The 23,672-nt window shown below is 40.2% G+C and overlaps 2 protein-coding genes across 8 annotated transcripts in view; one reads left to right on the top strand and one right to left on the bottom strand.

The window, feature by feature from the left end:
- MFSD6 (major facilitator superfamily domain containing 6) overlaps window positions 1-9,250 on the top strand; it is a 79,840-nt gene extending 70,590 nt beyond the window's left edge. For 2 of the 3 annotated variants that reach the window (XM_058711171.1, XM_058711162.1), the window contains exons 4-7: window positions 2,488-2,649; window positions 3,554-3,652; window positions 4,771-5,051; window positions 7,174-9,250. In XM_058711171.1, coding sequence (XP_058567154.1) covers window positions 2,488-2,649; window positions 3,554-3,652; window positions 4,771-5,051; window positions 7,174-7,374 — 743 coding nt within the window. In that variant the 3' untranslated portion in view covers window positions 7,375-9,250. Of the gene's footprint in view, window positions 1-2,487; window positions 2,650-3,553; window positions 3,653-4,770; window positions 5,052-6,993; window positions 7,019-7,173 lie in introns of all 3 variants that reach the window. The other variant, XM_058711180.1, reaches the window with a different exon arrangement.
- NEMP2 (nuclear envelope integral membrane protein 2) overlaps window positions 1-23,672 on the bottom strand; it is a 147,957-nt gene that overhangs the window by 105,566 nt on the left and 18,719 nt on the right. For 4 of the 5 annotated variants that reach the window (XR_009256744.1, XR_009256743.1, XM_058711215.1 and 1 more), the window contains exons 6-8: window positions 23,526-23,640; window positions 21,499-21,724; window positions 17,498-17,674 (exon numbers count right to left, since the gene is read on the bottom strand). Coding sequence is in view for 3 of the 5 variants with exons in the window: in XM_058711215.1 (XP_058567198.1) it covers window positions 17,498-17,674; window positions 21,499-21,724; window positions 23,526-23,640 (518 nt within the window). In the remaining 2 variants the exon portion in view is untranslated. Of the gene's footprint in view, window positions 1-14,983; window positions 16,802-17,497; window positions 17,675-21,498; window positions 21,725-23,525; window positions 23,641-23,672 lie in introns of those variants that run through there. The other variant, XM_058711206.1, reaches the window with a different exon arrangement.

Below are 23,672 nucleotides of genomic sequence, written 5' to 3'. Positions count from 1 at the left end.
ATGACAGTATCTCCAACTAGGATTATTTTTCAGGCAGCAAGCTCATTACTTAATCTAGGCAGAATCAGATGATTTCTTAACCCCTTCTCAGTAAAACTTGTTGTGACAGTATCTTTTTATTACATGTATTTATTTATTTATTATTTTTTTATTAAATATAAAGCAGTGTTCTAATAGAGATTTAAATTTAGACAATGCAGTTACTGTACATTTAAAATAATGACCCAAATTATTTTTCACCTGTTATCTTTATCCTTTCCTCCCTCCGACAAATGGTGAAAATATAATGAAACTGGTATTGAGGCATTGCAAATGGTCTCTATGCTCTTTCAGAAAACCAATTGGAACTATATATAAAAGGTATAAAAATTGTTATATCCTTTGAGTCATTAGCCTTATTTATAGAACTATAGCCAAATAAATAATCTCAGATTATGTAAAAAGCTGTATCTCTGGGGCGCCTGGGTGGCGCAGTCGGTTAAGCGTCCGACTTCAGCCAGGTCACGATCTCGCGGTCCGTGAGTTCGAGCCCCGCGTCGGGCTCTGGGCTGATGGCTCGGAGCCTGGAGCCTGTTTCCGATTCTGTGTCTCCCTCTCTCTCTGCCCCTCCCCCGTTCATGCTCTGTCTCTCTCTGTCCCAAAAATAAATAAAAAAAAAAAAACGTTGAAAAAAAAATTAAAAAAAAAAAAAGCTGTATCTCTGAGAATGTTATTCTTTAAAAAAAATTTTTTTTAATGTTTATTTATTTTTGAGACAGAGAGAGAGCATGAATGGGGGAGGGTCAGAGAGACGGAGACACAGAATCTGAAACAGGCTCCAGGCTCTGAGCTGTCAGCACAGAGCCCGATGCGGGGCTCGAACTCACAGACCGCGAGATCACGACCTGAGCCAAAGTCGGCCGCTTAACTGACTGAGCCACCCAGGCGCCCCACTAAGAATGTTATTCTTGGTGCTTATCATAATGGAAATAATTTTAGGTAAAAACATGTGTCCGGTAAGGAGTTAAAACCCAAAATATATCAAGAACTTCTATAACTCAACAACAAAACTCCCCACACAACCTAGTTCAAAAATTGGCCAGGGCGCCTGGGTGGCTCAGTTGGTTAAGTATCCAACTCTTGATTTCGGCTCATGTCATGATCTTGTGGAGCCTGCTTGGGATTCTTTGTTTTCCTCTCTCTCTCTCTCTGCCCCTCCCCTACTTGTTTGTCCTCTCTCTCTCTCTCTCTCTCTCTCTCCCTCTCTCTCTCATAAGTAAATAAACATTTAAAAAAAAGCTGGGGTGCCTGGGTGGCTCAGTCAGTTAAGCATCCAACTCTTGGTTCTGACTCCAGTCATGATCTCGTGGCTTGTGAGTTCCAGCCTGCATCAGGCTCTGCTCTAACAGTGTGGAGCCTGCTTGGAATTTTCCCTCCCTCCCTCTCTCTGGCCCTCTCCCACTCATGCTCTATCTCTCTCTCTCAAATCAATAAATAAATAATTTTTAATAAGTTATTTTTAAAAATGGGCAAAAGACTTGAATAGACATTTCTCCAAAGAAGATATACAAATGGCCAGTAAACACATTAAAAAAAAAAAATGTTTATCTTCACTAGCTAGTAGGGAATGCAGATCAAAACCACAATGAGATACCACTTCATACCCATTAGGAATGCTATTATAAAAAAAACCACGGAAAATAACAAGTGCCAGTGAGGATGTGGAGAACTTGGAACTAACTCTTGTGCATTACTGACGGGAATGTAAAATGGTACAGCTACTGTGGAAAACAGGTAGTTCCTCCAAGTGTTGAACATATTATTACTGTATGACTTAGTAATTCCACTTCTAGGTATAACACACCAAAGAACTGACAGCAGGGACTCAAACAGATATTGAACACCCATAAACATTGCAGCAGTATTCACAGTAGCCAAAAGGTGGAAACAACTGAAATGTCCATCAACAGATGAGTAAACAAATGGAATGGAATGGAATATTAAATTATTGCAATGGAATATTGCAATGGAATATTAAAAAGGAGGGGAATTCTGACACCTACTACAAACGTGGATGAACTCTGAAGACATTATGCTAAGTGATAAGCCAGACACAGAAAGACAAATAGCGATTCCACTGATAAATGATTCCACTTATATGAGGTACCCAGAGTAGTCAGATTCAGAGACAGAAAGTAGAATAGTGGTCTCCAGGGCCTAGAGGCAGTTATTGTTTAATGGGTGCAGAGCTTCAGTTTGCAGTGTTAACATCTGGAGATGGATGGTTGCATACCACTTTGAATGTACTTTAATGCTTAAAAGTGGTTAAAGATGGTAAATTTTATGTTATGTATATTTTACCATAAATCAGATATATGTCTTTATTAGGTAGGGGTGTGTGTGTGTGTGTGTGTGTGTGTGTGTGTAATTAAATAATTCACTCTCCACAAAAGAGTAATGCTGGCTAGGCAATGCTGATCAGACATTCCCACTCTTCTTCCTCTCCAGGAGTGACACATGCTGCCATCTGGGCAGCGTGCATTTCTTATCTCAGTGCAGCAGTTCCCCCTGAGCTGAGGACGTCTGCTCAGGGCATCCTGCAGGGCCTTCACCTAGGTTTGGGGAGAGGTTGTGGTGCCATGATCGGAGGCGTATTAGTCAATTATTTTGGTAAGAATGACTTTCTCTTTTTCCTTTCCTTCGTTGTTGAAAACATGATTTTTTTTTAGCAACACCTCAGTAAACACTTAAATTATTACTGAAGATTGCCAGAAGTTAAAACTCCAGTATTCATATTATCTTCCTCACTTTCATGGTAGTCATAATTGTAAAGCTGAGTTCTTAAGTCATTAAGATGATTAGAGCCAGCCTGTAACTGTGCACACGTCTGTGACAAACAGCCTAATGAGATGCTACAGATACCTCAAAGTAGCCAAACAAATGAATGGACAGCATGTGCTTTTGGATTGAAGCAAAGTACCCTAACCTTGCTGATATTAATGCTAGAAGAAAGAAAATTCATCCTTATTCCAGAAAAATCTAGCTATTTTCTGGCTTTGGTAATGTCACTACATCTCTTGATAACACAATCTGTCTGCCCTGTCAGGTCTCCCTTATCGGAAATACACAGGGTGGGGTGGAGATAAGATTACCCTGCTCAAGGGATCTGGACTGATCAGTCATCTATGGAAGGTGGGCCCAGGGTATCTGAATTTATAGCACTACTTGAGCTCTGCTATCCCAAGTACAGATTAGTAGGGCTGTTTAATAGTTAGGTAAATGGTGCTCAAAGAAGAGAGCACCACTGAGTTTTATGGTAAGAGGCACTCAGAGATAATCCTTTATAAATATAGTTTTAAAATTTGATGAGTGACCAATCCAATACCAGCATCTGGGTCTCCTGGGACCTACCAGGCCTGTGTTTTTCCACTCTATGAAGCCACTGGCTATTTGTCATTCTCTGGTTTGTCCTAAGCTCTGCTGCCTTTGCCCTGAACTTCAGCACATTGACAGCTGTAGATGAGGGCTCTCTGCAGTTCCTGGAATTACTCTATGCAGTGCTCTGTTTTCACAGGGGCTGCCGCAACCTTTCGAGGAATCGGCATGGCCTGCCTGGTGATCCTCCTGCTTTTTGCCCTGATCCAGTGGCTGGCAGTGCCCGGTGAGGAGGAAGGTAAACCTGTCTATTCTTTCTGAATGGTTCTAAAGGTTGAAGCCATGGAGAAACCCAGAGGTGGTCACAGAATACACAGCAGACCTGCCTGGCTGGATTTTCTCAGTGGTATATGAGAAAATGAATTGATGTGTACCATTGTTAGAGAGAAGCTGTGTCCTATGTTGAAAAGAATACTGGCCATTTTAAGTAGCTTGGGGGTTTTCTTGTTTTTGTTTTGTTTTATAGTACAAAGTAGTATAGGAAGTACTGGTTTTAAATTTCTCTGGTATTCTAAAGGGATTTTGCACATATAAAGCTATGCAGTAATTTTACTACTAGGGATAGGGAGTGGTATTACTTACTATGTTTTTGCCTTCATTTGAAAAAAGTGTCTTAAAATTTAAATTTGAAGTTTTCCCTTAACCAGGCATGGCCTTCATTAAAATTGTTATATACAAAGGAGGTTATATCAAATATAATGTACAAGTTGAATCAACTTTTTTTTTTTTTTAATGAAGAAAGCCAACTAGTAGAATGGAAATATTCTTGCGTAACTCATGGGTCCCAGAACAAGGCTCATCTTCTTTGTCCTATCCTTTGAAGGGCATTTGTTTGCCTCAAGTACCTAAAATGCTTCTGTAAAGGGAAAAACTAGCTTATTACAGAAAACTCCAAGGCCGGTTTTAATGCTAACGAGCTATACAGAAAAGAGGACCAATACTGGTCTTTCTCACATTTTTTTTCCTCATGATCCTAAATGGTCTATGCCTCCAGTAAAAGGCCAACAGGAGCAGCTATTTCTGGCATTTCCTGTTTTGATGCTTATCTTTAAAAACTCAGTCCTGTAAGTGGGCCTAAGGCCACATTCATTATAACCCATGCCCACAGATTAAGTTATATCTAAGTTTAATGAAAAATATATTTCATAAACAAATACAAGTTAATGTCTATTAATCCCTATAAAGAGATCCTGCAAGATGAACATCACATCTGTTGCTCAGTACCTGCACCAAGAGGCCCCTGATACATAGCAATTTATTAATGTTGCCAAGTACACTAGCATGGGCTCATGGGATTGTCTGCTTATTTTGTGACGAAAACTCCAAAAAATGATTTAAACATGATTTTCTCTCCAGACAAGACAATGTTGGCAGAAAGGATTCCCGTGCCCTCTAGTCCTGTTCCCATAGCCACCATTGACTTGGTACAGCAACAGACCGAAGACGTCATGCCACGCATTGAGCCCAGACTTCCTCCCAAGAAAACCAAGCACCAGGAAGAACAGGAGGACGTGAACAAGCCAGCCTGGGGCGTGAGCTCCTCCCCCTGGGTGACCTTTGTCTATGCACTGTACCAAATTAAAGAGATGATGCAGCTAACAAGAGACAACCGTGCTCCTGAGATACAGCCTTTGCAGGTAAAGTCCCTACCTTAAGTGGGCTCAGTTGTGTTAATTATTCACTCACCAAGATTTATGGTAGGTCTAGTGGGCAAAATAAGACACACAAATAATTTTAGTATTCTATGACAAGTGCATCATAGAGGTGTATACAAGTTTGTGCAGAGGGAAAATTTCACCTTATGGAGCACAGGAAGGCTTCACAGAGAAGACATTTCTTGAAAGAAAATTTTAAAAATCCAATAAATTGTAGATTTCTTTAAAATTTCAGTGTTGACACGTACCAGTTCCAGTGAGCATATATGGTTCTTGCCATGGGAGACCGTTAACTATTAATTTCTGTAATTCTAAAATTCTAGTGGGGACATTATATATAATAGGACTTCAATAAATAATGTGATGAATTAATGAATTCTGTATGAGTCTAATGGGATACGCAACTTAGTGGAAGTGTTTTGCTGGTGGCCTCATGTGAAAAATAAAAAGTATGATTTTTCTTATCCCTGGAGACGTGGTCTCTCCTGAGTAAAGTCAAATCATGTTGATAAAACTGGGGGTAATCATAACTAAAGCTATATACTGCCTTTGGAAATGATTAAGTGTGACTTCTATGAATAGTCTGGCTAAAGTAATGAGTCTACTTCCTTGTGTTTAATCATGTCCTTTTACTTGATGAGTCATGGTCAGCTATATATATTAGAGTAGCTTCCGAGGACACATAAGAAAGACAAAAATAAAGAGTAATTTGGATAATCTCCTTTTTAAAAAATAGTTTGAACTATGTTCAATTTCTCATGACTTTGCAAACATGTAACATGTAATATTTCTATAATTTAAACCAAATCTGATTTCTTCACCCATAATCATAATGCATCCTGGTGTATACATGATCCTATTCATTTATCAAGATTATAAACTCACATGAATCCCCTGCCCAGTCAAAATGGAGAGTATCAGGGTGGGAGGTGCATATAAAGGATGTGAAGCAGGAGAAAGGATGAGATCTTCTGGTTGAATAGCAATGTTTTCATTACTTTGGGTACTCAACCTTATTTTTATGGAAGCCTATTAGGCTTATATATCATTGCACTTTTTTTTTTCTGGCATGTTAGGATCAATAAAAACTGGCTGGTATGGCTTGGTTATTCTTATGAATAAGAAGTCATTATATTAAGATTTCTTTACATTTTAGAATCAATCACAGAAATAAAACTTTTTTTGGTGCTCAGTTATTTGAAATGATATGTACTAATTCAGAGAAAAATCCATTTTGGTTCTTTATTTATCTTGAGAGAGAGAGAGCACACACGCACAGGTGAGGGGCACAGAGAGAGAATCCCCAGCAATGCGGGGCTCAATCCCAGGAACCATGAGATCACGACCTGAGCCGAAATCAAGAGACGCTTAACCGACTGAGCCACCCAGGTGCCCCGGAAAATCTGTTTTTAGAAAAACATGTTTCCTGATTTGTATAAGTCAGAATGTATCACGGAATGTGGCAACATGACATCTTACAGACATGCTGTGGGTGATGCGCTGGGGTATGCGTGTACTCCTAGTTTCTTATAGTGTATGACCTAAGTGGTTGTTGCCATTCTCTTTTTTCACGCAGATGTTCTGTGTTGTTTGACTTTTAGCGTGCACTTTAAATCCCCAAATATACATCAGGACTCTTAATTTCAGGACATTCTTTCCTGGCTTTGTGTCTGAGGCTGAGAAGCCTTACTTACTTTCTGTCAGACAAGTGCCTCCAGCTCTTGAATTCTGCAGTCTCAGCAAATGACCTGAGTTTCAATTCTATGCTGCTTGCTCAGTGACTTATCACAGTAATGGAGGCTCAGTAAACATTTGTCGATGTAAATTATTTTCCTAGTAGTAACAGGCATTTTGGTAGTGATGTTCCGTTATCCACAAGATACGTCTACTTACAGTGTTTGTGTTTTTCATGCGGCTTTGGCAGTTGCACATAGGAAAAGAGATGAAAGGTAAGACATTCTATCTTTATTCCTCTTACTTGTTCCTTGAAGTTACTTCAGGATGATCTCCCCATGTTTCCTATATCTTACTTGAAAGCATATAAAAAGTGTTGGATTTATTTGTTAGCACCGACTACAAAACATCTTTTCTTTTTTCCTTCCAGGGGACCAGTGAGAATCGGGAAAATTCTCTAGCTGGTGGAGTCCGGCCTGTCCCATGTGAGACTCATTCTGACCCATCCAGAAACCAGCCATCCCCTCAAGCAGCAGCATCTCGGACACAGAGCAGCCCCACTCACCCCAGTGTGGACCAGCGTGTGGAGAAGGAGGACCAGCAGGCTCAGCCTGCCGCTGGGGGACACTGAGGGCTCCCACTCATCTCCCACCCTGCATGGAACTGGGCCCCTCTGCCAGGACAGAGGGAGAGGCTCCCTGAACCCAAGACATGCCTCACCTTGAGAAGCATAGCACTATATACTCTTCTAAATACCTGAACTCATCAACATGGAAACACACACACACACACACACACACACACACACACAGAAGCTACAGTACATATTGGCAGAAACAGGTAAATTTCTATAATCCCACTGGAATCACAGAAGGGAAATAAGAGTTCGGTAAGGACTTCAGTTCTTTGGTTGGTTAGGTTAAGAACTGTAGGACTTCTTTGCCAGGGCAGTTAGGGTTGAAAGCAGCAGTTACACTAAGTAAGTGGAGGGAAAGAAAGTGTTTCAAGGTGAATGCTGATACAGTTTCCCTCTTTTGATTATTTATTCTAATTATTTGGTTCTTAATGCAAACTGGGAAGAAATAAAATATATCTATAATTTTGTTTCTCTTGAAGAGAGCTATTTAAAAAATTACAAGACATATTTAAGAAGTAGCCAGATAAAAGTTACTAGCTTATATGCTTTTGTTTAAAAAACAAAACAGAGAAACAGGAAAAAGTTTCATCAGAAACTTGGCATATCTCTAGCAAATATATTTTTATATGTATGTCGTATATAATGAAAATAGTCCATTCTTTGAGCAGCAAAAGCCGTACTGACTACCACAAACTAAGCTGAGCTTTAAATGCCTTTTGTTTTTAAATGGGCTTTAAGACAAGAGGACAGAATATTTCAAATAAACCAACCAACTCAGTATCCTATGGCTTGACAGACAAGGGTTTACCAAATATATTGATACTGTAAATAGCCTCTATCACTATTTCACAATTTTATAGTGATTTGGGCTCTAAATAGCTGATGGAATTTTTAAAAAAATCACTGAATTCCTAAGGGTTTCTTTAATTAAGCAGTACTATTTACAAATAACAGTATAAGATTTAAGTGCCTGGGAGAGGGATTATAATTTTTAAAAATTACACAATGGGTAAGTTTTTGTTTTGTTTTTGGTGAAGGGAAAAGGTGGTGAACAGGAAGCCAGGAATGGAAAGGATTAAGAAGTAACTATATTTTCCAATGACTAAAGAAATAATCTCAGTGTATTCCTTTTCATGAAGATACAGTCAGACACTGGACAGATGAGACAGGGGTGTGCTACTGTAAATATTATACCTACAGTCAGAACAGTGGCTAGGTGACTCACGCATAAAGCTTGCTGCTAAAAATGAAAAGCTAAGGATACTAAGAAGCCTTGGGGGAGGGCTGTGGAAAAAGCACTGCTTTAGCTGAATGAAGGTCAATGGTATGTGTAATAACTGTGAGTGAGCACAGGAGAGAGGAAAGAAAAGAACAGAGTTAAAAATGAGAAACTCACCTTACCTCCTGACCCTGATTAGACAAGATCAGTTGTAAAGTGAGGGCCTCTCCACGACACCATACTTCTGCCCAATACTGCATCTGGGAGAAGAAAGTCTATACTTGGATGTTTAGCTTTGCCACAAAACACAGCTTAAAAATAAAATAATGGAAAGAAATAGAATTAAGCAAATAGTTATTTTTGCACTTGAACTGAAACGTACTGTACTGTAAATTATCATGACTCATTTTAAGTGACCTTTAAAATCAGATGTATTTATTATGCTTATGTAACTATAGAAATAAAGAAGTGGCTGACAGGCTGAACCTCACCTATGAATGTACAGTATGTGGATTTGTGACACTGACTTTAGGAAGTCAAAAACTTATACTGTGTCTTGTGTTTACAGTTCTGATTTATTCCTTTGAAAAGCCTGCTGTTTTGGAAATGCACAGTTGACATGTTGAAATAAAAATAAATATCATTTTTAAATATTTCTTAAATGATAAAGATGTGACCAAACAAATAAAAGCCCTTTACTCTGGAATAATTGAGACCAAATTCAACAGGCCTTTGTTATGGAACATTTACTATGAACGCTGATGCATTGATGCAGTAATTTCTAGCCTTTTTAGGGAAGATACCTTCATGGGTTTCTGCACTTTGTAACTTTTTCTTGCTGTCCTCAAAGTGCCATGTGGCATTTTAAAAAATATTAAAGTGTATTCAAATTAAATTCTGATACTTTTATAACCCCAGTTGAGATTCCTTGGGAATCCCCAGAGTTGTCACAAAACCTGGGCTGATATGATCACTGTCTTAAGTCTTATTTCATACTCTTTCTCTTATGAGTGTAGAAAGAGTAAATTACCGGAGTCCTGAGCTTGTGTGGATCCAAAAAGGCTAGTTGCTAATTATCAAACTATTTATTCAAAGCCTTAAGTAGAATATTAGATGATTATAACACACATAGATCCACTAGCCGGTAAACCTCAGGAATAGCCTAAGTTATTCATAGGAAGAACAACACTACTTTACTGGCTTACTACTCTCGCCATGGGCCACAGGAAGTGATTGCCTCAACACTTCCCGGATTTGCAGTTCCTCCAGTAAAGTGGGGTGGGGGCTGCTGGTGGTACTGGGACCATTACCTAAGCAGTATTCCTTCAAGCCAATCTGGAGTTAAGCAGTGAATCTTGGAAAAGGAGAACCACATCTACAGTTACTGGGTTTGGTTGTGTGCCGAGGAGATTTAACTTTTTGTCCTTAAAACAACCCAGTGTAGCTCCTAGAATAGGAACTCCTATAATAGGAAGAGTCTGCAGCTAATAGAGCTTACCTCATGGAACCGAGATCACAGAGCCAGGATTCAAACTGAAACCTGCCTGATGCCAAAGCTCAGGTCCACCCAGCACCTTCCCCCAGAAGGTGGGGAGGCCACTCCATGCTTCTGCTGTGGTAGAACAAGCTACAGAGCAGCCCTGGCCTGCACCTGTGCCTGATTCGTGTATGTGGTTCTATTTCCATTAGGATTTCTAGATATTCCAAGATACCTAGAAATCCAGTAACTTCAAACCCCTGGTGTTTTGTTAGTTATGAGTGTCAGACCCCTTATACTCTGGAGGTGACTTGGATAGTCTGGCAACTCTGTAGACAAAATTTGGGAGGCTGGCCGGGACCCTGAAGGCCCATGTCACAGGAGTCAGGAAAGACAAGCCAGTACCCAGGAGCAACGGCTTTGGTAAAGCAGCACCGTCTGGTATGGTAGCCATTAGCCACAGGTGGCTATTAAGCACTTGCAATGTGGCTAGTGCATCTGAGGAATTAGATTTCTCATTTTATTTAAATTTAAACAGTCACATGAGGCTCATGGCTACCATACCTGGACACTGTAGTTCTAGAGGAAGAGATCACTTTGGGGTGATCTCTGGGCCTCCGTTCTCTCATCTTCAGTATGAGAGGCTGGACCCTAAAATTATGTTATTCTGTGAAGATGAGGCATGCTGTGTCAGAGCTGACTACAGGGAAGTGAAAAGTGATTTTCCCTTTAGAAGTTCTGTCCTTTGGTGCGTGGGGATAAGACAAAGCTACTTCGGAAGCCCCAAAACGCTCCTGTGCCATTTCCGCAAAGCTCTAAGATTACCTGACTCAAGAATTCCAAACCATCAAGCAGATGGGGAGACAGTGGGACCAAATAAAGGGGTGAGAGAAAGGGAGACTGGTTTCTCAAGTCAGAAAGTAATTTACCTTATGCCAGACAAACCGTGGCTTAAGAGAGTAACTGGAAATATGTTGATGTCTGGACTGGGGGAGAAATGAGCCCAGTCCAGGTGGCTCTCACTCAGCTCTCATCTGCTTCAAGTGGCTAATGCAAGACCATCTGCACCACTGTGGCTCCAGGAAGATTTTAGATGGCAACCCAGGAACCTGACAGCGCTGGGGGTAAATTGCAGGTTCTGGAGTGCCACTGTCTGGACTTGAGTCTCAGCTCTGCCAGAGGAAATTTACATATATTCACAACCTCTCTGTGCCTCAGAGTCACTGTAAAATGACGGTGATTGTAGTATCTGCCTTCAGGTTGTTTTGATGTTGAAACACAGAGGTACCTGACACACAGTGTGCACTATAGATACTGCCATCGTTGTGTGGCCAAGAGCCCATGGCAAGAGGAGTGCAGTCTCATCTCCCCAACCAGCACCCCGTTCTCTTCATAGTTTGTTAACACTGACATCTATAATAAGATCGCATTCCCCCGGACTACAGTGCTATGTTACGATGTTTGCCGACACCTAGTAAGTTGTATAGTCAAGCATTTGGTTCCAACGTGAATTATAATCATTAAGTTGGTTGCAGATATGAGTTCATTAAGGGACAAAATTAAGCAAAATATAAGTTGAGCTGGGAAAGAATGACAAGTAACAAGGGCCAAATCTATCGTGTGCAAAAGCCATAGACAGGAGAGGTTATAGGATATCTGTTCCACAGTTTCAATATTTCTTTTTTGTCTAAGAGGTGTCAAAAAGATGTAAGCAAGAGTTTTATAATCATTTAACAAGTTACATACCCTCTTTCCAAATTGTCAGCTGATATTATTCTCTTCACCTGTAAACTTGTATTTTAAAAAGGTCAGGAACTTTTTGTTCCCTGAAAATCTCAATGGGGGTAGGGGGGGAAGGGTCTCAAAAAAATAACATGTAGACCAGTGCTACTCAATTCTAATTTACTTTTAGTGTACAAAAGTACAGATTTGCAGTAGTTTGGAGGCGGGGGAATTGGTCCATTGCCCCAGAGTTGGCACACACATAAATTCAGGAGATGTAGTCTTTTCTTCAACTGATCAGCCACTTAACTTGACTTTGTCTTTTTAAAGATGGCAGGAAAGGAAATAGCAAGGGCACGGGCCCTGACACACTGAGCCTTACATTCTGATTATACCACTTTAGCTACCTATGTCCTTTAGCAACCTTCTCCGAGTTTGTCGTCAGTTGAAAAATGGAAATAATGCTAAAGTATACTACAGTGATTGTAAGTCAAAATGAAGAGGCATAGAAAGTGCCCAGTATAGTACTTGACAGATCACCAATAAATGCTGGTTCTCCTCCCCTTTCTCCTTTTGATTATTCCTTTCTGGAAAATGGACCAAATGTAAAAAATAGATTCTCCCAAATTATTTAAATAATAGTGGTTAAAATAGTGGGTGGCTCAGTTGGTTAAGCACCCGGCTCTTGATTTCGGCTCAGGTCATGATCTCACAGTTGTGTGGGGGGCCCCTGTGGGGCTCCTTGCTGGGTATGAAGCCGGCTTAAGATTCTCTCCCTCTGTCCCTCCCCCGCTTGTGCTCACATGTGTGTGTGCTCGCACTCTCTCTCAAAAAAAAAAAAAAAAAAATTTAAACAAGGGGTGTCTCTGTGGCTCAGTAGGTTGAGTGACTTTGGCTCAGGTCCTGATCTCGCTGTTCCAGAGTTTGAGCCCCGCATCGGGCTCTGTGCTGACAGCTCAGAGTCTGGAGCCTGTTTCAGATTCTGTGTCTCCGTCTCTTTTTCTGCCCCTCCCCTGCTTGCGCTCTGTCTCTCTTGCTCTCAAAAATAAATAAACATTAAAAATATTAAAAAAAAATTGAAACAATAAACAAAGAGCAGCTATCCCATTGAATGTGTCTTCCAAGATGTATCCTACTAAATATACACTCAGCCCAAATCTCCTGTGACCTGTGAAGGCATCACATTCAGAGACCATAGCAAAAATATGCAGTTACCTTAAAATGGTAACTAGATTCCTAAGCCAGAGAAAGACTGAAGATTTTAAGAATGTATCTGAATGAAGAACATGCCCAGTAGAAGGGGGTGGAGATGCTGGTCAGTGACAACAGGCACAGAGAGGAAAAGCTGGCAGGGTCCGCATAAAGGAGGCCTGTGCCAAAAGATTTAGTACCTCATCACGTTAGGATAGTCCCACTGAGGGATTAAATTAGACTTTTTGGCCTGGTGACATCAAACACTTGAATTATGTAACAAACTCCCTTTGTTCTCTTTCTGCTCAAGCAACCTTATTCCTACTATTTGACCCCTCATAGATCTGTCTTCTGGGAGAGAATCTGCTGGTCTTATGAATTCAAGTGTTTTTATCCTTATGCTAGTTTTATTTTTGGCTGTGAGTCACTAAATACACTATATGAATTGGCTAACTCATGTGGTAAACTCATCAGTGTCATACCTCCTGGTGGGGGTCTCAGAAGGCAGCAGTGGGGTCACCTACAAACACCTCTCTATCTTAATGCAGGCATCTTCGAAATTCTACACCCATTATGTTATTTATGCAACAGCTGGACAAAAAAGGCTGATTTAAAAAACTGTACTTCTCTAGGAAATAACCTCATACACAATAATCCTTTTTCTTTTCTTAACACAACTGCAGGGGTCTTAATTTATGAACTTGTTTCGATATATTGATATAATCCATCATCTATTCCAAGCCTCTTAAAAACTGAAATCTCTTAAATTTCTAGATTTTTAAAAAAAGGTCATAAATTGAAACACTGTCCTAAACATCAGATGGACATTCCCCTCTGATTCAGCCCTTAGTATTATTGGCAAAGTGTACAACCAATTCACAAAGCAATTTTTGTGATATGTAAAATGTGTTTTAAAACATTTAAAAAATAACATTTGAATGATATAATTGTTTAAGCATGGCCCCCTACGCTAAATCTCACCCACACATTTTGGTGTCAAATAGCCCCAACTTGCTAACAACAGTAAGCTTTTATGAGGCACCTTGCATAAGCACTAACACAAAGCGTCTGTTCTGTTCCATAATTGCACACCTATGGCGATATGAAGCACGAAGCCAACTTTTAACCGTGAAGGGCAGAGCCATTTTACTGAATGGTCATTTAAACAGTTTAAAGGACTTTATTTTTTTTCAACGTTTTTTTTTTTTTTTTTTTTTTTTTTAATTTATTTTTGGGACAGAGAGAGAGCATGAACGGGGGAGGGGCAGAGAGAGAGGGAGACACAGAATCGGAAACAGGCTCCAGGCTCCGAGCCATCAGCCCAGAGCCTGACGCGGGGCTCGAACTCACAGACCGCGAGATCGTGACCTGGCTGAAGTCGGACGCTTAACCGACTGCGCCACCCAGGTGCCCCTTTTTTTTTTTTTTTTTTCAACGTTTTTTTTTTTTTTTTTTTTTTTTTTTAAAGGACTTTAAATAAAGGAGGGAGAGGGAGGTGGGAGGGGGAAGACAGAGAAGAGAGAGGAGGGAAGGGAGAAAGGAAAGAAGAGAAAAAAGCTCTCCTATGGGAGTCATCGGTGTATTGCTTCACAGGGATTAGAACTGTGATCAGCACTATAGTAAACCCCAAATCAAATGAACACAACAGAAATACACCAAATGTATCACAACTAATGCTTGTAACTGTTTTGCTTTTCACAGTACTCACATAACAGAAACTGACAAATCCATGATTTCCTCTAAAATAAACCTGAAAAACAGCATCCCAGAAGACTCTTGTACTCTTCCTCTCTTTAGCTGTTTTTATTGTGATGGTCCCACCCAGCTTGACCCACTAGGGCCTCCTTCTGCAGCCAGCCCCTCTTCAACATGGCATAGGTAAGGCCCAGACTGCAGCTGACTGTGCACACATCATTCAGACACACATTCTGCCAAAAACTGCCTCCTGGGAGGTGAACATGGTGAGCACAGCACTGATGCATCTGACACATTCATAATATACTGACAATAAATTTAATTATAAAAAATTCAGATAAAACTATAACAAAAGTGTCAGACCTGTTTACACTTACAAAACAGTCATCATCATAATCATCATAAATTTGAATGGAAGATTCTTTGATATTTGAAATCAATCTATGTGAAAGCACAGATTGAATTTAGTGCATTTCACAAAGACTGCAGAGCTCTTAATAATGAAAGGTGTCTTGTAAAAAGAGGAACTTTTAAAATACTGACACACTGCTTCAAAGAGAAAATATTATTTGAAAATCAACCTAGAAAGTTCCAAATGGGTAGCCATGCTCTCGTTTTAACAATTAGAAACACTCTACTGATCTTGGCTCAGGAAAACAGCTCCTAAATTTTCTGTAATGTCCTTCCTCCGTATCCACATCCCTCCTAGTAAAAAGAGATTCCTCATTCTGTATGCCTCTTTAAGAACTCAACACAGCAAAACCTTCTTTAAGTGAATCAATTTAGCACATCTTAACCCTTAGATTGTTTTGCCATGTTCAGATCTTTTCTCAGCTCTTAGTTTTGGCCTTCTTTCCCCAGGGTCAAAGCTCAGGGTCATTTCACTCTGGAGAATCAAGAAAAAAAATATTTGTTCTCTGAAGAAAGATCACAAGTCTGTTGTGTAGGAAACTGTTACAAATATATATAACTAAATTTTAAAAATGGACCAGTCAACTCAAAATGTCACAAGAGGTTAAGTGTCTTCAATTGCAATATACAAAAAATTATAGAAAAGAATTCTTTCTAAAATTTATATGTCTATAAAAATCTTATCAAACTTTAAAATATAATCTTAGGAAATGTTTCTCTATCATAGTTATCAAATAGATAGTTGTCCATTATTAAAAAATAAAAAAGTCACCAATACTGTGAGATCCAAGGCTGTGGGGAGATGGCCCCTAGGCTTACCTCTGAAGGTCTCTTCTTAACCCTGAGTTGTAGGTAACATTAGGGCTGATGTCTAGTCCCAGTGCTGCCTCTAAATAGCTTTGTAGTTTTGGACAAGTTATTGAACCTCCCCAAATCTCAATTCTGCCATCATTAGCATTTTCCAAACTGCTCCAAGGAATATCAATCTCACGGAAAAGGGTTCTGTGGTCAAATTGAGTCAGAAATGGCAGCACACAGTTTCTATCCAGGAGATTGACAATGTGCATCGTCAGTATTAAAGGCTCTGAGAAGTCCTGCGGTACATTTGTTTAACTTTGTTTCTATCTTAGTTGACCTCACAAACCCTTTACTGACTAGCACTTATTAGCACCCTGTGGATTATACTTTGGAAAACACTGGTCCAGCATATCTCAGGTCTCTTCCAACACTTATATGCAGTCTTCAGACACAGGTTCTGAGGTTAAGATTTAATGCCTGGTGTTGACAAGGCAGATGTTCATGTTAACTTGCTCTTTGAAGATCAACATGATTTTCTTGCTCCTAATGAAAGTCTTCATTCAAGGGAAGTGGCAATGACTCTCACAAAATCTTGATGACTACAATAAGTAGCAGAACTCACCAAGAACGAGAAGTTATCTTCAATAGTGTTTAGTTTTCCTTTCCAGTATGACTCTTCTCCATAGCAAATGCTTTTGCCACTGTTCCCTAGAACCGTTCTGCCCAATGTTAATAGGATCCTTGCCCTTAACCCATTTCTTGTCCAGAATGAAGTCAGTGGTCATCAAGCAGTCCTCAGGTTAAAAAGCTGTTCTTCCAAGAAGGCACCCCCAAAACCATATTGCTCTTCATGCAGACTAATTTCTTCAGGCGACAAGTGGCTTCCTCCAAGAACAAAGTCTGCAAATCTAATAAGTAGTTTTTTTGTTTTAAATAAAGTTAATGTTATCACAGAAAGGTTTATGTGGAAGATAACATGTTCTCTTGCTATTTATCCTCTTTTTAATTAAATTTGACTTTACATCAATAGAGAATGGCATTTATACATTGGGTGTAAAAATGGGAATGGCTTAGGTGATCCCTCTGTAGATATTCAGAGAAAGAGCAGAGAAGGAGGCCGACTTACGAGCACTGACTGCTGCCTTTCCTAACGAGTCCTGTTTTCTAATTCCTTTTCTCTTATTAGAGTCATTATTCATTCATTATTTTAGTACATCAATACTTTCCCCCTTCAATGTTTAATTTGAGGGCACTGTTATTTAGATAAAACTATGAAGGAAGGGAAGCAGTAAGGAAAAAGATTTTGGGACAAAGATGTCTTTCCTGGTAAGCTTTGACAATTACTTTCAACACCGGTCACTTCTCATGTGGAAGTTATGTTTATGACCTTCCCTATCAAACATCAGGTCACTGTTTGTCCTGACATTAGCAGCTCTGTGCAAGTCAGAGCACTGAAGAAAGAGCAGGGCCACTGACAGTTTCCGCATCATGGGTTCTCCTGGGCAGCAGTCTGTTCCTAATGTGAAGTACCTGTAGCAAACCGTCACAGTGTTTTCACAATCATCCCAACCCCAGTGTGGTCCCGGCAGCTGAGCTGGGCTTACTTGTTAGGAGCCTGGAGTCTGGAGACTACCAGCCACGTGGGGAAGTCGGGCCTGCGGCAGGCTCCACGCAGCTCCTCCAGGGCACTGCTTGTCTCAGCATCAGCCTGTTCCCGGTATTCATCTTCAGTAAGATACTTAAACACTGGCTTCTTGGATGTCCACCATTTCTTCATTTTCCTAAAACATGTGGCATTTGGTTGCTAGATTCCTGGTCATATTTGACTGCTCAATTCAACCCTTAAGATTTATAAAACTACATTTCTTAGAAAGTAACAGTAATACTTAACTTCCTTGACACCACACTATACTTTTTTATGGTTCTTACTGTGACTATGGAATACAGAACATGCAGTTTGGGCTAATAGTACATTTCTTCTCTTCCTGGACCATCCTAAATAATGTTCTTAGGAATTTGCGACTCAATTTCTGATAGACATGTTAATTGTATTCTCAGTAATTTTTAATCGCACAATCAGACCATTAAAAGTCTGGTTTCCTGGGGCGCCTGGGTGGCGCAGTCGGTTAAGCGTCCGACTTCAGCCAGGTCACGATCTCGCGGTCCGTGAGTTCGAGCCCCGCGTCAGGCATCTGGGCTGGTGGCTCGGAGCCTGGAGCCTGTTTCGGATTCTGTGTCTCCCTCTCTCTCTGCCCCTCCCCCGTTCATGCTCTGTCTCTCTGTCCCAAAAATAAATAAAAAACGTTGAAAAAAAAAAAAAAAAAAATTTAAAAGTCTGGTTTCCTTATGCTTGGCCTGCTCATTATCTTGGGCACGAACAGTAGCAAATCTTTTGAGATACCGTTTTACAGAGACCTGGTAGAATTCATGGCCACTTACTTGCTAGACCTAAAGGAAAAAAAAAAAAAAAAAAAGGAAGATTTGTGGGATATCACCTCCACCTAGTGGTGGTGATTCTGACTAATCCTAGAGACAGGGAGTAAATACCATACAAAGGTCGTTTGTGTACAATAATTTATAATTCCTCCTTTGCTTACATGCTAAGGGGCTCATTATTGGAATTTTCTTTTTGAATCAGGAAAGTCCTAAAGGGGAGAATCTCATAAAGATGGTAATGATGATAAGGTTTTAACACATATGTTACATTTATCAATGAGTTTTTAAAAATGTTCTTGGGTGGTTTAAAATTTAACCAGAGATTCCCAAATCTGGATGAGTACAAGAATTACCAGGAGGTGGTTAAACATATATTTTCTGGAGTGTTGGGACCTGAAAAGTCTTTTAAAGATTGTGTGGTGGATGATGAGTCGGATTGAGGAACCACCAATATTGTTTCCTTTTCCTTGTCTGAACACCTAGCCTGGTCTCCCTAGAGGAAAACCTCTGGTCTCTGAGCAGAAGACTGGACACAGTCCTGGCTTTGAGTTTCACCCACTGTATCAACTGAGGCAACTATTAACAGCTCTGACCCTCACTTGGCTCATATGAACAAAGTGAAAGCAACAACATCTACCTCACAGGACACCTGGGTGGCTCAGTGGGTTATGTGTCCAACTTTGGCTCCTCCGGTCATGATCTCGTGGTTTGTGAGTTCGAGCCCCGTGTTGGGCTCTGTGCTAACAGCTTAGCCCAGAGCCTGCTTCAGATTCTGTGTCTCCCTTGCTCTTTGCCCCTTGTGCACTTTTGCCATCTCTGTCATAAATAAATAAACTTAAAAAAATTTTTTTTTAAATATAACATCTAAACCTCATTAGGTCACTATACAGGTTAGATGAGATATTTTGTGTAAAGCGAGTGGCCTATAGTAAGTGTTCAATAAGGATAATCAAGAGAGTAGCTACCATATATTAGGATATATTCAAACAGCTCTTTGTAAAACTAAAATACTGTACAAATCAAGGTATTATTTCTCTGGTTTGTTATTTATGTTCCTGTTTTGTTGTTGTTTTGTCTTGTACTTGTTCACATAATTATTCATTAGCAAAATGAAAAGCTAAAGAAGTTACAAAACATTTTATTAGGTTTGTGTTAACAGAACGCACAGCAAATGCATAAAAGGACCATCACACAGGTAACAGGACACACCTTACACTTGGTGAGGCAGCTGGAGGTTTAAAACAAAAGGGGCCCAAATGCTAACCCGCGTTCCTCAAGCCACAAGCCTGGCAAAGGACCCAGGCCTGGGGAATGTGGATGGCTAGCCTCCTCCCAGCAGAGGGACCTCTGGTAGTCCCAGGCACCTTTGGCCTCTGAGGCAGTGCAGAGAGCAGCTAGCAGCAGCCCCTCTGTCCCAGCCTCGCTACCTTGCAGTCTTGCCAACATTCTCTGCACAAGGGCCCTGTCCTGTCACTGGCTATGATGTATAGTAGCAGATCCATAGACTATAGTTACCAGAGTCTCCTTCCTCTCAGCCAGGTTTACCTCATAAATATTTATTAACACCCTCACTCCCTCACTGTCTCTCTGCCCGACTCTGGGCCCTCATCACCTCTTGCCTGGACTGCTATGATGTCACTGTCCCAGGGCCTCCCGCTTACATCCACCCTCTGTGCCAGAAGGCAGATGGGCCACATTCTGCCACCCAATGAGGTTCACGGTCTCTGCTTTGATTGTGTTAACTGTATTTTTATTTTTAGATTAGTTGCCAACATTTAAAAATAATAAGAATTCACATTCAAATCCATATTTCCAGCTTTTCTAAAAAAACCCAAAAGATCTGGCAAGGCAGAGCCCATATTCCTATGTGGTAATAATCAGCTCAAGCTGAGTAGTAACTGCCCCCTTACTGATGAGGTTGCATTGTAGAATTTCTCACAGTCCTCATGATGGCCCCACTGACTCACCCCTGCTCAGCATCACCCAGTCAGGACCAGCCCCAAGCATTTGGATTTGTAAGTCTGGTCTAGGCAGCAGGCAGAGAATGCTGACTGCATTGCAGAATGGCTTCTTGCCTCCACTGTGCACAGGATGCGACTAGATTCCTTAACACAGCCTGTGATGCCTCCACAACCTGGCCGACGGCCACCTCCCTTGCCTGCCTCATGATGCTACCAAACTGGGCTTTCCCCCTGTCAGGGAGGTCCTTCCCACATTTATTCACCCGGCTGTTTTAATTCATTAAGATTCAGCCCAGTAATATCTCTTTCAGGAACTCTCCTGAACTCTATGTGCCATAGTCCCTGAACAGGCATATTTTTAACACTCCAAAGATACAGAAACGCATGCTGATGGAGCAGCAAGTACACCTCAAGGGTAGGGACTATCTCCTTCATCTGTGCACCTGACACAAAAACAGGTGTTCAGGCTCAGTGACTAAGGAGAGACATAATACAGTTGTGACAACAGAAGCTACCTCATCTCTCTTTCTGTATTTTTCAAGGGCTTAAGCCTTTATTAAAAAAAAAAATTTTTTTTAACGTTTATTTATTTTTGAGACAGAGATAGACAGAACATGAATGGGGGAGGGTCACAGAGAGAGGGAGACACAGAATCTGAAACAGGCTCCAGGCTCTGAGCTGTCAGCACAGAGCCTGACGTGGGGCTCAAACTCATGGACCGGAGATCATGACCTGAGCCGAAGTTGGACACTTAACCGACTAAGCCACCCAGGCGCCCCTTAAGCCTTAACTTTAAACCTAAAAAAACCCAAAAAGTCCTAAGCATAAACAATACATTCATTTAGCTCTATTTCATAAGCACAACAAATACCTTTAAAGCAATCTTGGGTCCTAATGAAAGGAAATGTAGAATAAAGTAGAAATTGTAGGCAACCCAGAACCCAAGTAATTTTGCCCCTGATCTCAGTAAGTTCTAGGTGAGCTGTAATTACCTAGTATTTGGGGGGAGACCTCTGAAAGATTAATGAAGACTAGAAATGGAGATGGGATTAGATGCTTAAATTCTCTATCCGCTTTCTCTCCCAAATCCCCAGATGAAATGTAGTTAATTGTGAGACTAAATAGGACACATCCAAGAAACTTCCCCAAACAATAAAGAAAACCAGAACTCAAAATGTCACATTTACAAGGAGAAAAAAGATACGCACCACCTCATATAAGTGAACGCCTTCAGTGGGTAGCGTAGACTCCTGGAGGCCAGGATGAGGATCAGAGCTGCATAGGAGCCCTGGGGCACGGTGACTCCACAATAGATCAGAACCAGGGCGAGGAGCCGCAGTGTCCACGTCAAAAGAGTCACGCTCCTTTCATCAACCAGGGGCCCATGCTTATAACAAACAGCAAAGCTGAGCAATCCAGCTACCAAAACATAGCCTGTAAAAGCAGAAGAACTTGAAAATCTGAACCTGAAAAGTTATGTGAAAGATCCTGGTAGAGCCTTGACTTAAGCAGAAAACCTTCATTTGTGTTTTCTTTTTCCAAAGAAGTAAGGCTGAAAAACACTAGAGGGGTAGTTATTCCTTCAATGTGAGATACTGTGCTTTTTGTGATAATTAAGGTTGTCTAGTAATAAATTATTATGATATGTATATTTTTTAGTTCAGAGTCCTAGATGGGCAAATGTTACCATAGTTCCTTTGGTCAGGAATAAGCCTCAGCATATGTCACAGTTGGCTACAAACCCTATTTTTTCATTTTTACTTTCTAGTCAAAAAAGGAAAATATAGTGGAGGGATCAGTCTATATCCCCCCCTAATACAGTGCTCAGTTTCTACATTAATAATGACAGGATGATGAGATATTCTGCATCCTCCCTCTGATCTGATGTGAAATACACATCTCCTCTGATGTATACTATGAAAAATGGTTCACTTGTGTCTAAGAAAGCCTCAAGATCTAATTTCAGTTTAGGAAATACAGGGGAGAGAGGAGCAAGTTAAATTATACCACAAAGGAGTAATCAGAAAAATCCAGACAGTTGGGACACTCTACAGGACAACTAGTCTCTTCACCAGAGCACTATGATGAAAAAAGCAATTGTTATGGATTAAAAAAGACCTACAAGACATAATAAATGCAAAATATGGTACTGGACTATATCCCACCTTATACAGACTAACCATCAAGGACACTGGGTAAATCTGAACATGGCCTGTGTAATTTATGTAATTATTGATTTTTTTAAGATTTAACAGTTATTTAACTATAGAAGAAAATGCTCTTTTTTTTAGAGATGTTTACTGAAATATTTAGAAGAACATACCATGATATCTGTAATTTACTTTAAAAATACTTAAGCATAAAAAGAAAAATGAGCTAAAGACATAAAAATCTTCAATTAAAACAAAAATTGATTGCTTCTGTTTTGGGTGGGTGGACTTATGTGAGAAGTTTGGCACTAAGGGCTTAGGAGAAAGTTGACCCTCCCATTCTCCATTATTCCCCAATTAAAACAAATAAATAATTTTTAAAACTTGTTCATTTGTTTTTGCTTTCAGGAAATAAGAACAAGTGGTTTCTTAATAGCTTCTCTGTTTCTGAAAATTCAAGTTTTCATTAGTAATTTATATTTAGGATTTTTCACCTTTCATGCTGAATACATTAAGAAAAAGAAAGAGTCATGATTCAAAGCATAAAAGCAGTCAAAAGGGACAAATACTTTTTTGCTCTTTTCATCATTAGTACAGAAAACTAAGAAAGATGTCATTGGGAAATAGACTAAAATGAGATCTAAAAGGGTTACCTGGGTGGTTCAGTCAGTTGGGTGTCCGACTCTTGATTTCAGCTCGGGTTGTGATCTCACCGTTTGTGAGTTCAAGCCCCCCCATCAGGCTCTGTGCTGACAGGGAGAAGCCTGCTTGGGATTCCCTCTGTCTCTCTCCTCTCCTCTCTCCCTCCCTCCCTCCCTCTCTCTCTCTCTCTCTGTCCCTCCCCCACTTATGCTCTCTCCAAATAAATAAATAAACAAACTTAAAAGAAAAAGAGAGATCTAACGAACTGAAATCATCAACTGTGGGAATAAAATAAAATGTTTTTAACAGCACTTCTCCTTAGTTCAAAAGGAAAATTTAGATGCTAGAGAGAAACATACTTCCAAAGGAAGGCCTCTTAGTTATACTTTCAGCTTTGTCAATAATACATGTATATATATATATATATTTTTTTAATTACCTACCTAATATATATATTCTGTTTTCATGCCATAGCCACTTCAGATCTTCCATCAAATGGCATACAACATAAACTGAAGCAAACCAACAACCAACCATTAGAGCCCAAAAGGTGCTATACTGTGTATAAAAGAGAATAAATGACACATTCA

Source organism: Neofelis nebulosa, chromosome 2 (assembly GCF_028018385.1).
Source record: "Neofelis nebulosa isolate mNeoNeb1 chromosome 2, mNeoNeb1.pri, whole genome shotgun sequence".
In the NCBI taxonomy this organism is placed as follows: domain Eukaryota; kingdom Metazoa; phylum Chordata; class Mammalia; order Carnivora; family Felidae; genus Neofelis; species Neofelis nebulosa.
Note: the sequence above shows the minus strand (reverse complement) of the source record. Positions and strands in the feature narration are given on the sequence as shown.